The sequence below is a fragment of the Taudactylus pleione genome, unplaced genomic scaffold (genome assembly GCF_031769625.1).
Source record: "Taudactylus pleione unplaced genomic scaffold, aTauple2 ptg000036l, whole genome shotgun sequence".
Taxonomy (NCBI): domain Eukaryota; kingdom Metazoa; phylum Chordata; class Amphibia; order Anura; family Myobatrachidae; genus Taudactylus; species Taudactylus pleione.
Genome location: NW_028284438.1, coordinates 6,966,518 through 6,985,113, shown reverse-complemented (window position 1 = coordinate 6,985,113; position 18,596 = coordinate 6,966,518). Strand labels below are relative to the sequence as shown.

The 18,596-nt window shown below is 39.9% G+C and overlaps 1 protein-coding gene across 3 annotated transcripts in view; it reads left to right on the top strand.

Moving 5' to 3' along the window:
* Positions 1-18,183, top strand: part of NDNF (neuron derived neurotrophic factor) — a 42,156-nt gene extending 23,973 nt beyond the window's left edge. For all 3 annotated transcript variants that reach the window (XM_088452229.1, XM_088452230.1, XM_088452233.1), the window contains 3 exons: positions 11,434-11,622; positions 11,940-12,064; positions 15,139-18,183. In XM_088452229.1, the coding sequence (XP_088308355.1) occupies positions 11,435-11,622; positions 11,940-12,064; positions 15,139-16,538 (1,713 nt within the window). In that variant the 5' untranslated portion in view covers position 11,434 and the 3' untranslated portion in view covers positions 16,539-18,183. The remainder of the gene's footprint in view (positions 1-11,433; positions 11,623-11,939; positions 12,065-15,138) is intronic.
* Positions 18,184-18,596: the final 413 nt, after the last annotated feature.

The window sequence follows — 18,596 nt, the reverse complement described above, 5'->3', positions numbered from 1 at the left end:
GCTCCACCTCCTGTAGCCCAGCCGACATACATTAGAGAAGTTTTTTACCTGTAACTGTAAGGAAGGAAGAGGGATTATGGGACAAATGTATGTGTGTTAAGCACTGATATCAGTATTTTCACCGTAAATAGCCAAAGATTTCGAATAGCGAGATGTATTAAGGTGCTTATCACTGACAAATCTGAGATTTCTCCAATGGTGCCTGCAAAATGGTAATATTTCGGCACTGCCATAGCTTACAATGGCAGTGATAATATGTCAGAATTTATTAATCGATGGGAAGAATACCTTTTCATAGCATATATTTTTGATTTTGCCCATTTTTACAGCAAATAAGTTACAATGACAGCAGCAGTAGCGAAATGTGGGAGGGTATATTTTTGCAGAATTTATCCTTGTGAATAAAGTGTGGGAGGTTATTATGAATGACGGCACGTTCCTCCCACAGCAGCATGATCTTCTGTGAAGCCATAGAGGTGAGAGACAGGCTTTGACAATTCTCTTAAGGGAAATATATTTTTACTGCAATATATAGACTGTTGATTTTTATTAATTGATGGAATGGCATAAAATAACTGTTTAAATGCCTATAATTTGCAATAAAGTTTGAATGTACTGTGTGTGTACAACCTGAGGTTGTACATGTGCATTGCTGCCACCACCTATTCTATTCTGTACATTGTGCATCTCTGTAATACAATACAGCAAGAGAGGAGATCATCAGAGGGGTGTATTTTTGTTCCACCGTTCCAGCAACTAACTGATACATTTTGGCACTAATACTTCTTGCTTCACTACAGTAAGCAGTAAACGTGGAGTTAATGCACTCATAGATACTTTCAGCCCACTATCTCCCAGCTCTTTCTTCCAACAGCAGTTCCGCCAGGGAGCAATCGGAAGGCTTCATTCAATATTGATCCTTATTATCAACTGCATATTTTGTTTAGTATCACAGTGTTACCAACAAATTTGCTGCCAGTATTTAACATAACTTACCTCCCTGGCAAGGTACTGAAGTGTTCAACTCCTCATCGGCAACATCCTCAACTGTGTCATTGGTGGCTTACCGCTGCCGATGAGGGTTTGCTGAGTAATACACATGCACAATTGCTGATCGGGCATGCACATTACACTTTCACCCAGTGTTTCTAGCAATGGGGACTGAACTGCTTAAGACATGTCTAGATAGAGAAAGCGGTGTGGTCACAAACAGCGGTAAGCTGTTTGCTAAATACAGAACAGAGGCCCTGATTCAGAGCCGGACGCTCTGACGAGAGCGCTCGCTCTGAATCAGGACCCACCTCCATAATTATGGAGCGTCCTCCTGGACGCTTGTATAGCTGTGGGTCACCACTTGACCATCGCGACCATCGCCACTGCGAGCCGAAGCCTGCGGTTGAGTTTCTCAACCGCAAGACCAGGAGTGATTTTGGCTCTATCAGAGCCAAAATCACTCCCACTGACATCACTAGTGATGTCAGTGGGGCCGGCTTCTGACGGTAGGCGTTCCCTTGGGAACGCCCCCGTCTGGGAGGCATGCCCCCGGCACGCCCACCAATGGGGGCGTGCTGTCAGTCAACATCGACAGCACGCCCCCTTTGATCAGGCACAACGAGCGAAGGAAAGTCCTTCGCTCGTCGCGTCTCGCGCATGCGCACGACGGAGCTCCCTCTGTCGTGCACATGTGCAGTGCAGACCATCGACCCACTTGCGAGCGGACAGCCGCTCGCGAGTGGGTCTGAATCAGGCCCAGAGCTCATAAGCCCTATAGCACTTGCCAAAGGTGTTATGGCTTGTTCATAAATAGTTAAATTCATAACAGCAACATCTCCACACAGGTTTTTACTAAAAACTAGGGGTGCAGGGTGTTCTTTGCAACAGTAAACCCCCACTACGTGCACCCCTTATTCCTGTGTTCATATCACATGATGATACTTTAAGTAGAAGCAAAGTGAATAGATTCATAAATATCTCGGCCCAAACTAAATGCTTAATACTTTATATGAACTGTGTTAAAGAATTATAGTTGGCTTGAACGTTATAGTACTTCACAGTATGATACTTTGATATTTGTGTGCCAGTCATTTTTTTCTATGAAAAAAGTTTCCATATTCAGAAAAAAGATAGCGATACACACCCAGAGTTGCAAGTTGGCACAAGGTTTAAAGTAACGTCCATATTCTGGACAAGTCTTCATTATTAATTTATTAAATAATTTCTCTGATTGCTTCCTGTTCCCATAACCTGTTATAAGAATCCAAAATTATACAAAAAAGAAAAAGGTGTCGGTTCTGGCTCCATTATTTTATTAACCTCCCATGTTGTGAAGGGCAAACATTTGAATTATTTGCTAGCATTGGCAGTAAAAACAGACTTTTAATTGCACTTGAAACAAGCTGCTCAACAATATAAATCTTGTGGATTAGAATATAATGCTTCTGACAAACTACATACTAAGCACCACCCACACTTCTGCGTGTGCCAGCAGAGAACCAGCACACGGCTCTTTACATTCTGCTTGCTAACTTGCAATCGTGGACTTTCTGTTCCCTGTAATTAAGCACTGTATTTTATTTGTTCCAGATGCATTGTTTCAACTATACCAGATCAATTGGAGGCAGTAAATTACAATCACATCTCTTTAACTTGATGACAATATAGCACTGTGGTGAATGTTTTATCCAGATCAAGGCAGTAAGGGTAATTTTGTTAAGTTTAATTTCATTAAATGTTATTATTGGAGCAATGACTTTGCCATTTGTCAAGATGTTGAATATTCCTGCAAATGGGTGGATTTATAACAAAGAATACTGCATCCTGTAAACTCATGTTGCAGTGCAAAGGAAACCCATAAAATGGATTATTGCACTTTGAGTTTATTTTATTATGTAAGCCGATCCCTATATTAGGTCTCGTTTTCCTACAGTTTGGAGCTCTCCCTCATTGTCCCCTAAGTTACAATGGGCAGTGAGGTCTGCTGAACTTATAAAGCCATGGAAGTGAGAAACTGATGCCTTCGAAAGATGATTGCTAAGGATGCACTACTGTATAACATACCGTACTGCCTAATGTTAAATACACACATTTGTACTGTGCATGCCCACAGAAAAAAGTCACACATATGCCTGCCTGTCAGTATCCACATAACTTGCAGGTGCTGGTGAAAATGATGAACTTAGTAGCCAGCAGTAGCTGCCTATTTGTGTTTATGGGGGGGATTTTGAATTAATTTTATTAGATACTTTCCTACACAAGAATGAAGATTATACCTTTTGTACAATGGAGGGTTTATTTATATCAAGCAGAATAGAAAATGCATTTTTCACTCTCAAAGCAAATGTTTTCTTTTGCTTATGACCTGGATTGGTGTAAAAGTGTGTGGGGGTATATTTCTTAAAATGCAGGTTTTTAGAAGTGGAAATGTTGCCTATAGCAACTAATCAGATTCTAGCTATTATCTTCTAGAAGGTGCTAGATAAATGTTAAGTAGAATCTGATTGGTTGCTATGGGCAACATCTCCACTTCTAAAAACCTGCACTTTAGTAAATATACCCCTGGGTGTTAAGTACACCTTCCACTCAGCATATGGGTGTAAATATATAACTTACGTATAGCTTTTTAAAGCGTATTATTTTGAGTCCAAATCAGCATGAGCCCCTATATTTCTAGTGCCTGATCTCCCTTGTTTGTTTATCATGGTATTTTTGAGGCATAGTATGTGACGCACTCTACATGCTGAAGTTTCCCAATATTTTTGAGCAGCAATAAATCTATATATGTCCCTGCTGATGGGAATTGTTGTAAATATAGAGGGGACATTAAACAAAGTCTGCTAAAACAAAGATGCAATCCATACATGTAATTTCTTAAAATAAATCACCAAAAGCTTCTTAGCCAGTGGTTCCCAAACTTTTTCAAATCATGGTGCACTAAAGTATCAGTATTTGTTTCACAGCACCCCTGGGCCAAAAGTTTCTCATTGAGAACTTTAGCAAAAATTAAATTAAGTAAATTGCGCTTATATGTCACTCTTAGGTTCAGTTATGTGGTGGTTGACAGGGCTATGCTTCTTTTTGTCCACATATTGTTTGATTTTCAGCCATAAGCACTGGTTTTGCCTATCACACTGATTAAAAATAATTTTATTTGGTACTGGAAAGCCAACCTGAGGCACCCCTGCAAGTGCCCCGGGGCACCCTAGGGAGCCACGGCACACAGTTTGGGAACCACTGTTCTAAGCTTTTAAATATCTATCTATGGTACACATCATACAAGTTGATTAAATTACAAAAGTATATTATGATTTAATTAAAGAGAATATATATAAAAATATAAGGTCCTGATGCAGAGTTGGTTGCAAAGTAGTTGTCTTTTACACCAAAAAAAGCTGCATATAAAAGTTTTGTATTCAGACCCAAATGCTGAGGCGTATGCAAGGCAAGATACGTGAGGGTCGGCATCAGTAGCGTATGTGCCTAGTTTACACCAGCATGAAATGCATGACATGAACTTACATACATGTTTTTAACCATTAGTCTAGCTTGCAAAAATGTAAATTTGTTATTAGCCATCAATAAAACTTAATAAACTGCTCAAAAAATGTTTTGTTTTTTCCCATTTGATGCTATGATAGCAGTGGTTTCCACCAACACATGCTTGTTTATGACAGGGATGGGCATCGATCTCCGCTCTTTTAAAAAGATTGATTTTCATGTCCGATGCATTGCGATTTTTGGATTGATGCTGGAGACATGAGGCCTGAGTCAGAGGTGGAGTCCCTGCCAATGTCAGACGCAGTGGAGTAATTATTTGCTACTGCGTATGCGTCTGAATTGCAGAGAGAGAGCAGTGCCGGACCCGGGTGAAATGGGGAGCATGGCCTAATTGCGGGAGGCATGGCCATGGCTTAGGATTTAAAAAAACCTTTTTGCACGAGAGAGAGGGGCGCTGTAAGGGAGGCGCGATCAGTGTGATTATTATTGAAATTTTTTACAGATCATCTTCTGCATTAAAAGCATACTTGCCAACTTTTTAAAAAGCTTTTCAGGGAGCTTGTGAAAGCAACACTATGAGCGTGGCGGTAAAGTGGACGTTTACTGCTACATCTGAGAGGCGTGTCATACAATTGATTTACATGTAAATGCGCCCCAAAGCAGTTAGTAAGATCTACTTGTTGATGAAAACACACTGATACGTTTCAGGGCTGGCTCATGTATTGTGTTTTACAAGGCGTTCCATTTAAGTGGCCAAGAGAAACCTTTTATGAAAATGTATGTAGCCAAGGGATCATTGTGCCTTATAACCAATGCATGAAAATGGACAATAATTATACCATTTGAATGTATATATCTCTGATTTTTTTAATATAACAGCTTCATAATGGGGTTAAGGTGTAATCAGGGAGATTGGTAGACCTTTCAGGGAGACAGGGAGATTGCTACTATTTCAGGGAGTCTCCCTGACAATCAGAGGCAGCTGGCAAGTATGAGTAAATGCACACACAGCGATACTGCATTAATCCAAAAGAACGGTTTTAGGCCCACCGCTTGGTGTCCCTAGTCTATGATGGCTGCCCCAATGGCTGTGGATGTCACTTCTGCAGGAAGGAAAAACTCAGTGTGTACACAGCAAAGATCCTTTGTGCATGCACACACTTCAGCTGCCCACTGCAAATGTGCACCACCATACAATCGATGGTAAAACGATGCAATGGCTACATTCTATCACAAGGCATGTTGTGATTACAGCAATGCCACCACTATTCGATGGCCCCCTTCTAGTGGCCATCCTTAATATATCTTAATGAAACTGCAACCTCAAATATATTAATTGTATCTAGCATCTAGTTCACATATCTCTCACTACTAGTGCACATCACCAAGCTATTTTTATTGTGAGGTCATTTTCCCTGTATCTAGAGTTAGATCTGAATCAATGTGTCCCACAACATTCATTCTGGAGTATAGTGGGTATACTATAGCTAAATACTGTGTAGTGCCTGGTGAGGACATCTGGGCTCTATCTGTTTAGAAATCACTTTACATGCCAATGCACGTAACAAACAAGGAGACAGAGCCTATCAGCCAGAAGCTTTATTGGCTAATAGTGTTCCATCTCCTGTCCTGCACTACAGAGCACAAAAGAAAATATAGTAAACACATGTTTTACATTTATTAAAATATATAGGGAACATTTTCACTTCAGACAAAGCCATGACATTTCAAATATCTATATAAAGGCATAAAAATAAATACAATATTTCTAATATCTTCACAAAAGGGAATTCTATGCCTGTAACAGTGTGTGTGTGTGTGTGTGTGTGTGTGTGTGTGTGTGTGTGTGTGTGTGTGTGTGTGTGTGTGTGTGTGTGTGTGTGTGTGTGTGTGTGTGTGTGTGTGTGTGTCTGAGATTATTTAACAAAATCTGCCTATCAGCATTCATTTTCTGTCCTGCAGATGAAACCCATTTAAAATGTTTGTTTTTTTTCTATTTCTTTAATCCGGATCAAAAAAGTTGGAGCAAAATCCTAATGCATAATGACCAGACAGGCGCTGAGTGTTTTTTCATCATTCTATTAATTAGACCGCCTGTATGAAAGAGGATTATGGAGCACTGTCACATAGAAACTAGGTTGAAAATCTAAGGACATATGACATTGCAGAGGGTGCTGGTTTCTAAAATGAAATGCATATAAAGAACATCATAGCCAGCCATGAAGTTTAGGAAATATCACGAGTCATTTAAAGATGACAAGGGAGAGAGCTTTCTTACGGTCATGCAATTTTGCTTTAGTTCTTCAGATACATCTTTGGTTATTTAAAAGGAACAGTGAGAGTGAGTGGATTAACAGTGCTTTGCTTCATCTATCTTCTAAAATATTCCCACAGTACAAATGACCTTCTTTCATTTTTTTTTTACTAATCAAAGTATCAAAAGTGTAACATTATTTTATCTGTTAAATATTGCACAATATTGTGCTGATACATTTTGTACTCTGGAAATTAACAGTAAAATGACAAAATGGAGTACTCCTTCTGGGTCTCAGTCTATTAAAGTGTTAGAAGAATGTTTATGCCTAGTAGCAGTCACAGGCTATATGTCAAGAAAAACTCCTATTTAATTTAAAAAACGCATGTTTACCCAGGCTGGTGGTGCACTTTGCAAACATAGGCTGTTGAATAGGGTACCAAGGTGTAGAGCAGGTGTTCCCAACCACGGTCCTCAAGGCACACTAACAGTCCAGGTTTTAAGGATAGCCATACTTGAGCACAGGCAACTTAATTAGTACCTCAGTTATTTTGATTAAACCATCTGTGCTTCAGCATGGATATCACCAAAACCAGGACTGTTAGTGTGCCTTGAGGACCGAGGTTGGGAATCACTGGTGTAGAGGATGTCTAAAGTACTAATGTATCCGAGCGCTCAATTGAGAAAAATGTCAAAGTTATTTATATTGAGCTCCGTGGAGCTTCATATCATCAGGCGGATACAATAGATGATCTCCACAGAAAGTTTAGAAGAGCCCTCACGGATGGAGATGGAATAGTATAACTTTGACATTTTTCTCCATTGAGCGCTCGGATACATTTGGTTACACACTGCTACTTGCAGGTGTGGATGTGTTTATTGTCCCCATTCCCAACAGACTGGGGGCCTGATTCAGAGCCGGATGCTCTTTAAGAGCGCTCGCTCTGAAACAGGGCGTTTTTTTTTTTTGGTTATGGCCTCTTGGCTGCTCACTAAGCTGTGGGTCACCACCCACAGCTTTTGCGAGCAGCCAGGTGATGGTCGCGACCATCGTGACCATCGGGGCTTGCGACGAGACCCTTGTGGTAGGGTCTCGTCCGTCGCAAGCCCCAGAGAGCTTCCTGCTCTAACAGAGCAGGAAGCTCTCCACTGACATCACTGGTGATGTCAGTGGTGCCTCCCACAAACGGCAAGCGTTCCTTCGGGAACACCTCCGTTTGTGTAGCCACCTCCCTCCCCGCCTACAAAACGGGGCGAGCTGTCGATCAACATCGACAGCCGCCCCTTTTGTAGTGAGTCCCGGAGGGAGAGACTTTCTCTCTCGCTCCGGGGCTTGCACATGCGCGCGGTGCGCGTGCGCAGTACCCCACCATTGACCTGTTTGCGAGTGCTATGCGCTTGCGAGCAGGTCTGAATCAGGCCCTGGGTTCCTATATATGACTGTGCAATTTAGATCCACATCTTTAAGTGTGTTTATAGTCACACAATATACAGTCCGATTCTTAAAGTTTTCTACAGGAATTTGTTTTATATATATGTTATATGACCGGTCATTATTGTATTATTTGTATGAATTTTTATTAAATGTGATATTATTATTTATACAGTGCATGATTCTATCCATACCGTTCTCAACTTGATCAATTTTAGTGCAGAGTTATATTTAAATTTTTTTCTTGTCACACCTTTTTAGGTGATTATTGTACACCCACAGGCACATTTTTCTTTCCTGCTGCAGATTTATTTTTTGGATCAGTTCATATCTACTTTCAGCTTCATATAGCACTAGGGTATATACTTTTTTCCTAATCAATATTGATAAACCAATTGTTTTTTATATTTGTTATTTAATTAGAGCCTTTACTTCAATCATTAATCTTTACATACAAATACATCCTGTAGTGTTCAGTTGCTTTACAATATTCATAGCTTTAACTAAGGGCCAGATTCAGATCCGCACGGAAATGCCATCACAGCTGCGATCTCTCATGGATCGCAATAGTGAAAATATGCTGATGTCTCCAAAGCCTCCCTGAGCATAAGGACGCCCACTGCTGCCTTCTCATGTCTGTCCGACGATGTGCAACAGCATAAACATTGGTAAGATTGACGCAGATCTGGCAGGTAGCAAGCTTCTGTGTCAAGTCTGACCTGCCTGAAACACTGCGTCTCTCCTGACACGCTAAGAGCTCTCATGCTGCGAAGGAGATGGCAATGGCTAATTTATACTCCCCATGAAATAAAGTTTAAACGGTCACAACACGCCTGCGTTTGCCTAGCCACCTCTCGTTACCTCCGTTGAACGTTGATTACCTGTCACTCACTTTGCGAGTAAATCCTTTGTATAAGTGTCATCGCAAATCAATCGCTGCGCGTGCGTATTGCAGCTTTCACGCAATGGCTAACAATCGCTCAATCTGCGTAAACATCGCCATCACATGTGGATCTGAATCAGTCCCTAAGCTAACAGAAAGTAACATAGATTTGGGTACTAGGATGATCACCAGGGGATAAAACTGCCATTGACTCTAATTCATTGGTTGGCAGACATAAGATACAGTAATTCTTGTGCATCATGATACAGTTAATGTTACACTTGTAACGGAGATGAAATCTGGTTTGAGAAAATAATAAATTATAGTCAGACCTACATTAAGAGATTAATAAAACAGCCTAGAAAAAAAGATGGGTGAATTGGATCTTAACCATATTGTTTTTAAGAGCCTTTTAAGTGGATTATTCATCCAAGGAATTTAAGGAGTGAATGATTTTTGGTCCGTTTAATCCTAAAATCAAAGATGTTTCAGTTTAATGGGTGAACTTGGAGAGTTTCGCCTTTTGCATTTTTTTATGACGCATAATATAAATTGTAAATCTACAGTAATATATGTTTTAATGATATACCGTCTTCTCCAAGTATTAAGAATGTGTGCTTATATAACAGCATTGTCACATTGTAATATTCATTGAGACATTGTCCAGTATGTTCTATAAATTAATGTTACGCAATTTTTTTTTCATTCAGCAATAGTGACTCTATATGACTCTAGTGACTTTGTAATTAGGTTGTATGTATTCACATAGCTCAAGGGTGCAAGAAGCTGCTGGTACTCACCTGCAGTCAAGTGGTTCTTGAGTTACATCCAGATGGCATATATCAGTGTTGCACCATTACTGTGCTTGCCAGTGTGTGAAGTACATTATATACACCGTAGGCCAACAGTACTACAGAGTGTTACTGCTCAGTGAGATTAGAAAGTGAGGTGTGCAAAATAAAATGTCATCCTATGCATAATTTATTCCATAGTATGTGTGGATTACATATCACACTTGAAAACAATAGACAAAATGATCATTTTACCTAAAACACAGGCAGCACTGCTAGAGATTTGCTATAGAATAGCTGTAAAGATTTGCACTTTATTTGGTTCCTTATATAAAAATCAGAGCCTTAACTAGACTTTTTAGTGCTGGGCCAGAAAGAGCATCCCCCCCCCATTTTTTAAATAGGGACATAAGACGCGCGCCTGGCTGCAGTGATGATACACAATAATTGTGCAGTAAAACTGACAAGCTCTAGAGATAGGACAGCACTGATGAAGCTGCACCTGCAGCAGGATTTGTCCGTCAGAACAGCCGTGTACAAGCCTGGAGCTGGCAGTGTAGATCACCGACTGAAGGTATAGAAAAGAGTGCTAGAAGAAGTGTATATGCAGTAAATATCAGCGGTGGGAAGATCTGTGTATATACCCTGCGTCGGCAGCTGAACTCACTGGCAAGGGTACTCGAGGTGTGCTGGTAACACCTGAGTTGGGAATTGCGAGCTGTGGGCCTGATTCAGAGCCGGACGCTCTGACCAGAGCGCTCGCTCTGAATCAGGGCCCTCCTACATGAAAATGGAGCGTCCTCCTGGACGCTCGCATAGCTGTCAAAATCACTCCCACTGACATCACTAGTGATGTCAGTGGGGCCGGCTTCAGACGGTAGGCGTTCCCATGGGAACACCTCCGTCTGGCAGCCACGCCCCTGGCACGCCCACCAAAGGGAGCGTGCTGTCAATCAACATCGACAGCACGCCCCCTTTGGTGCGAGACCCGGAGCGACGGCTACCCCGTCGCTAGCCAGGTCTCGCGAATGCGCACGACGGAGCTCCCTTCGTCGTGCGCATGCGCAGTGGGGTAACATCGACCCGCTTGCGAGCGTCCTGCGCTCGCGAGCGGGTCTGAATGACCCCCACTGTTCAGGGCTGCTATCAGAAATTGTGGGCAGATAGCACCATGTGTAAGGTGTCTGACTGCAATGTGAGAGATAATAGGTTAGACAGATATGACAGTATTTTGAAATGTTTGTGTTAAATAAAAGAGGATGTGACTGATGGTGCTTGGAGGGGTGGCCAGATGGAGGGGGAGTCAGCCAGGGAGGAGTTAGGGGTGGCCAGGAGATGGCAGGGTAAAAGAAGTGGAAGCTACAAGTGATTATAAACAGTAAATTGACAGGTCCGAACGGCTACCCCTGCCCTGCGGTACCCTATGCCGTGGTTCATGTCACACCACCTTAGTTATGGCCCTGATAAAAATTGTATAATGTATCAATATTTTACTTTTTTATATATTATGTACATTATCTGGCCTAATGCTAAAAAAATGCCTTTTTAATATGATTTCTTTCCATTTTTGTTTGCCCAGAATGTTGCCTTCTCACTGGTACATCACACTCGTTTTGCTGCCAGTCTGCTTAAAGTGTCAGAAATTGCCAACGAGAGATGAAGAACTGTTCCAGATGCAGATCAGAGACAAAGCCCTTTTCCATGATTCATCTGTAATTCCTGATGGAGCTGAAATCAGTGGATATCTTTTCAGAGACAATCCTAAAAGGTGCATATACAAATACCCTATACAGTACTGGATCACTGGAGATTATATGAAAACACTTTCATTGACCAAGTTCTGAATTTTGTGTATTGTGTTACTTAAAGTTGTTAAATACCAAAACCTTAGCGCTGCCTGTCCGTTCCAAAAATCAGTTTCAGGCTCTAAGTCAGTCTAGAGCCTACTGTGCTATAGTTGATATCTATGATCAATCTTTTTTCAGTTTAATTTGCTTTTGTGAAACAGGAATATGTAACACCATGATTTTTTTCATCCTCAGATAGTGGAATGTTAATTACCCTTTGTCATTATTTTCCTTCCAGGTATTTCTTTGCCGTAGAAGAAGATAATACACCTCTGTCAGTTATTGTTACACCCTGCGACGCACCACTAGAATGGAAACTGACGCTACAGGAGCTCCCCGAAGAGGCTAGTGGGGAAGGATCAGGTAATAATGCAATTTCCAGTTTTATTCCAAGTTTTTTTTGCTACAATTCCTTGTAAGAGGCTGTATTCTGCCACTCATGGAGATAAAGGGAAATTGGGCATGTAACTCACTTGCATAGGCATTATAGTGATGAAAACAAATTTGCCACCGGCATTTAAGATAACTCACCTCTCCGGTGAGGTCCCATGGAGTAGATCTCCTCGGCTCCGTACTCCGCTGTGTCGTCCTCCGCTGCTGAGTAATGCACTGTGCAGGTGACATCTGCACATTATCATTACACTTTCACCTGGTGGGGACTCAATAAAACCTGGAAGGCATCACTGAACTTTGATAGGATTTTGCTATGTCTCCATTACCGGCAATGGGAACCATACTGCTAACGCCATCTGTAGATGTTTTCTGCTATAAATACAGAATAGAGCTCATAACCCCTTAATTCTTAAATAGAGCCCTATGTATTGTCAAGCACCAAATCTGAAAACATCTGGGTATACACTATACACAATATCATCCAATATATCGTTTGGAGGGATTGGAATGACTATCGTATAATGTGTACCCTGCAAACCACCCAATTCATTGTATAATGAATTGGGTGACTGCATCTTCCCACCGGATGTGCTGCACATCAGATGGAAGGATACCATGGGCGATGCTGTATAGTTATACTAGACATCTAATAATATATTGCATCGTTGTACAACAGATCGTGCAGTGTTTACAGCGATGCAATATATTCTTACATCATCTTGCTGGGTCGCCTGGTTGTCCAGGTGTGTACCCAGCTTAAGATAAATTTCTAAAACAAATCATATATTTTACTGAGATCTGATGATACTACGCATCTAGCAGCGTCTTATTTGGTTTACTTGCATATTTGTGAAATCTAGATTGCATTAATTTAAGCTCATTTTCAGTGCAGCGTATCAGCAATTTGAAGTTTAGTATTTTTCCACCGTACCATATAGGAAGGGGAGGATAATTATGTTCTAGAGTGGAAGAGTTTAGTTACTCATTTACATAATGTCAAAAATAAATAGGAGTAAAAGGTTAAATAAAACAGTTTAGTTTTCATGATGGCAGATATACCCAGGACAGGTCTGGCCAGAGGGCGAGTCAGCAAGCTGCTCTAGGTTACAGATGTGTTCTTATTCGTCTTGGCTGTAGTTGCGCTAAAAAGCTCCTCTTGGGGCGCCAGGTCCCGTGAGACTCTGCTAGCGCCAAGCATCTTATTTTTTTGTCTAAATTGCATCTAAGTTGTAGTGTGATGCAACTAGAATACACCAGCAGACTGTGCTGATTAATTTGATATGCAACACTTGTATATCTGTGTGTGACTGAGTCTCTGAATATGCATACAAAGTGCTACAAAGTTCCGTTGTGGTTCATATACAGACTCAAGTGCACACAAATATACAAGTGTCATATATCAAATTATTCTACACAGTCTGCTTGTGCATCCTAGTTGCAACGCATTGTAAAACAAAGACACCCAATGCTAGCATGAGGACACATCTGTACTTCATATTTGAGTTGTATTTTTATTACAGTTGGTGGAATCAACAGTGCACAGTCATGGTAAATATCACCCATGTGGATATGGGATTATATATTGGTTTCCCTTGCTCATACCAAGAGTCTCATAGTAGATTTCCTGGTAAGAATCATCTGACAATAGTTACGATTAGTAATGGGTCTGGTGGCTTATCGTGGGCTGCTGTACTCTTTCCAACAATCCTATTCTAACGTAGTGAACACAGAGTAAAGCTGAATACACATTGTGCCGTAGGATCTGCCGACACAGCGGCAGATCAGGTAAGCTATACAAACTTGCCGATCGCCGCTCGATGTGTGTTCCCTAACATCACAACTGGGCAGCATTTTGAATTTGCCCACTAAGTTGAGCTGTCAGTCACCCAAACACTCCTTCCAGCAAGTGGTTGGGCGGTTGGCTGATCACCCGTACACACAGCCAGATGCGCTGATATATCTGCAGATATATCGGCCATCTGCTGGGCTACAGAGCAGATGCATTATGTCTGTGAATTACTTGGTTCACATTCATAGACACATCGGGGGTACTCACCACACCTGGTGACGCGCTCGCGATATATCGGCTGTTATATCACCTAGTGTGTAGCCAGCTTAATGCTACTAGGCATTGGTTTTTTTAATGGTTCAATTCTCTCTCTCTCTCTCCCTCATATATATGTATATTTGTGCATAAACATTAGCACATTAGGGCCAATTGTTTTAGTACAATATATTATTTGATAGTGACTATCTACAGGTTTGTTAACAGATGGTTTCTGTGGGAAAGCATATGGATATAAAGCACACAGATATGTACGACTGGTCTCTGCCATGTTATTTAAAGAAGCTTTTGTGCCAGAGTTCGAAATCCCCAGTTCTGTGTGTAGAATGACTTGTCGGTCATACATACCCATTAATTCTCTTTTAAATGGGTCGAGACCAATCTAACCAGTGATTCAGCCCATAAAAGGTTTTTTCATTATATGGATGGCCCTTAGGACCTAATCTGTTTAAAATATTTTCCTAGTGTATTTAAGCTTCGTAAATTTATGGCAAAAGCCAAGTTACTAATATTTGTGCGGCTTTCATAATCTAGATTAAATGCATGAAATGTGGAGCAACCAGCAAAGAAGTGATCCCATTACCACAACTGCTTTAAACAGCTGTTTTTTTACTTCTTAAACAACATCAGTTTAATGTTTCAAAAGTAACATTTTCTCTAGCTTTATATTCTTAGCGTATGTGCTCTTCGCATAGGCCTGTAATAAAGTAGCCTTTTTCTGTAACACATAGAACTGTCATTACTTTGAACTGTCAGCAATTATTCACAATTACGTGGCTCTCTCTGTATTGCGTGTGTAAGATATTTATTTCTTAGCAGTTGGCTTATTTATTTTCTCCATTGCTGATTCACAGATTCAAGCAGATGTTGGGCTCAAAAGTTATGACAATTAAGCAAGGTCAGGTGTTCAAAGCACAGGCTTGCATTTCTTCTGTAATAACATGTACACTCATCTATTTTTCCTATGTCTGACTTTCAGGTGAGCCTGAACCTCTAGAGCAGCAAAAACAGCACATTATGAATGAAGAAGGCACTGAGCTGTTCTCTTATAAAGGGAACGATGTGGAGTACTTTGTGTCTACAAATTCTCCATCTGGTTTGTATCAACTGGAATTAATTTCAACAGAAAAGGACACACACTTTAAGGCTTATGCTACAACCACTCCAGAATCCGATCAGCCTTACCCAGAATTACCGTATGATCCAAGAGTTGATGTGACATCACTTGGACGCACCACAATCACCCTGGCATGGAAGCCAACTCCAACTTCATCTATTCTAAAACAGCCCATCCAGTACTGTGTAGTTATCAACAAGGAACACAATTTTAAAAGTATCTGTGCTGTTGAAGCTAAAATCAATGCAGATGATGCTTTTATGATGGCTCCCAAGCCTGGGTTTGATTTCAGTCCCTTTGACTTTGCCCATTTTGGGTTTTCATCAGAAAATGACGCTGGCAAAGACCGAAGTTTCATGTCGAAAACTTTATCGTCAAAGATGGTACGTCAAATGGCTGTCAAACCAAAGGTTGATCTTCAAAAGGTTTGCATTGGAAACAAAAACATATTTACTGTGTCTACTCTGAAGCCTGATACCCAGTACTACTTTGATGTGTTTGCAGTAAACTCGGCCACAAATATGAGCACGGCATATGTTGGAACATTTGCTCGAACCAAAGAAGAAGCTAAGCAAAAAACAGTGGAACTGAAGGATGGTAAAGTTACTGATGTGTTCATTAAGAGAAAGGGTGCCAAGTTTTTAAGATTTGCTCCAGTGTCATCACACCAAAAAGTTACTTTTTCAGTTCATTCATGCTTGGACACAATTCAAATCCAGGTCAGAAGAGATGGGAAACTGCTCTTGTCACAGAGCGTGGAAGGTGTACGTCAGTTTCAGCTAAGAGGAAAACCCAAAGCTAAATATGTGATCAGACTCAAAGGGAGCAAAAAAGGTGCCTCTATGTTAAAAATCTTGGCAACATCAAAATTTAACAAACAACCATTTCCTTCTCTGCCTGAAGATACAAGAATCAAAGCTTTCGACAAATTGCGTACATGCTCCTCAGTCACAATAGCTTGGTTGGGAACACAAGAAAGAAATAAATATTGTGTGTATAAAAGAGAAGTGGATGACGACTACAGTGAAGACCAAAAGAAACGAGAACAAAACCAGTGTTTGGGCCCCGATACCAGAAAGAAATCAGAGAAAGTCCTCTGCAAATATTTCCACAGTCAGAACCTGCATAAAGCAGTCACCACTGAGTCAATTAAAGGACTTGAGGCTGGGAAATCTTACATGTTAGATGTCTATGTCATGGGTCATGGAGGCCATTCAGTCAAATATCAAAGCAAAGTTGTTAAAACAAGAAAGTTCTGTTAGAATCCTCGTGAGCTCGTATGTGAAATGTATCCTCCAGTGAGCATCCTGACTGACTACTTGTGCAGCTAAGAGTTGTGACTTGTAAAGTACACAGTACCTATATAGGTGTAGAAAGATATCAACTTGTATACTTCTGTTTACATATCAAAGTGGTTGCTTGTAAGTGGTGATCCTGCTGCTTCTCTGGAGCTAAGAGACACATGACATTTTTATACGTCTGAGGTGCGACACCAGACACTCGGTAGATGAAGTAATGATTATAGAGGATGGAGGAGGAATGAGGGACGATTTCAGTTGCATTACACAGTGCATGAACTGCCTCTAAATTATTTTATTATGTACATGGCCAAGGCAAGTCCCCTGGCTCTCTTCATATTCACACATGTACAATGTAGAGATGATAGACTATATGTAAATTATTTTATAAAATTCTGTCTGAAATGTTTATGTTCTATGACTGTAAACTACAAAATAATTCCCTGCTAAATACAAATTGAATCCTAAGTATTAACCGGACCTATCTTTTTCTTGTTAATTCCTTGGATATTGTACATTCCTAATAGACACGTTTATTTTTTAAATATGTATTGTATGTAAAAAGTTGTCAAACATATATTCCTGTATATAAAAAAAATTAAAAGTATGAGATTATATATTTCTTTTGTTTTCTCAGTGTCTGAATATAAAATCAAAAACAGTGGCTTTGTATGTGATCAATCTGCTACCTGTAGGACAGTTTGTGTGCAAATTATATAAATATATATTAAAGTTATATTAAACAAATATATAGAGAGTACTTAAGTTGTAAAGGAGATTCATATAGCAAAAATAAAATAGAATAAGGAACAAACAAAGCAGAACACAGTCTTATTGTGACTGGGACAGTGGGAAGCTTTCAAAGGGCCACCCAGTATAATTGAAGCATTAAACAAGATGAAACACACAATAACTGACAGCACTTTGTAGTTTAATCCACAAGCAAAACTAAAAGTTGCAGCTCTTTCAAGGTAGTGTTAAAATGACAAGATGTTATTAATGGAAATCACTGTAGTTCTTTGTAACGGCTGTACAGAGACCGACTTTAATGTTGGCTTAAAATTTTATCACTCAACAAAATCATTTTGTTATACGACTAGTAAACAAATGGCAGGATGCAGTATCTAGAGTAAATTTTCATACAATTATAGTACAACATAAGAAGAATGATAGTAACTATATTAAATAGGTTTATATTTTAAGAACTGTAGGAACAGTAGGAGAAAAATAATTTCACCGATAGCAATGATGAGCATTATATACACATTGGAAATGAAAACACAGAGCTGTACTTGAGCTCTATTGTGGTGACAGAAAACAGACAAATTAAACAGCTGCATTACTTGATATTATTGTTTTATGCAGGCATGTAATAAGCATTTGGGATCAAGGTTCTACATGCCTGTCAGTTTGTGATCAGAGGTGTGTTTTATAATCATGGATTGATCTATGTAAGGATTTTTTGTACAGTTGTCACTTTCTTTGTATTTCATATTTTTAATGGTTGTCTTTTTTCTCTTTGTATTTGCTCTTTGTGTATAAATTGTGTGATCATCAGGCTGTTTGGCCCTTATATTTAAAGATGTAAAATAAATAACACTTTTATTTATCTTGTTTTAATATGTCATTCATATATTTTTAAGGATTTAGATGGGATGAGTGATATGGTGTAATGTTTTTAATAATAATTGTTCTCAGTATTTCAGCCAAGTTATTACATGTTTTTTTTCCTCCAGTGGAAAAGAGTTCCCAACGGATTTCTGGTGATTCTGTAGAAATTGTTAATCTACTTTACACACCTACAGTAGGAGTACATTTTCTAAAGGTAAAATGTAATCAATTTTAATTAATGAAAAATTGATCTAAATCGATCAACATCAATGTTGCGTTTCAGGTGTTAAATCACACATTTACTAACTCTTAAAAATCAATATAAAAAAATCTGTTAGTAAATGCGTGATTTAGCCCCTGGAACACAACATTTTTTTTAGTAATTTTACTCACAAGAGGATGTAATAAGTC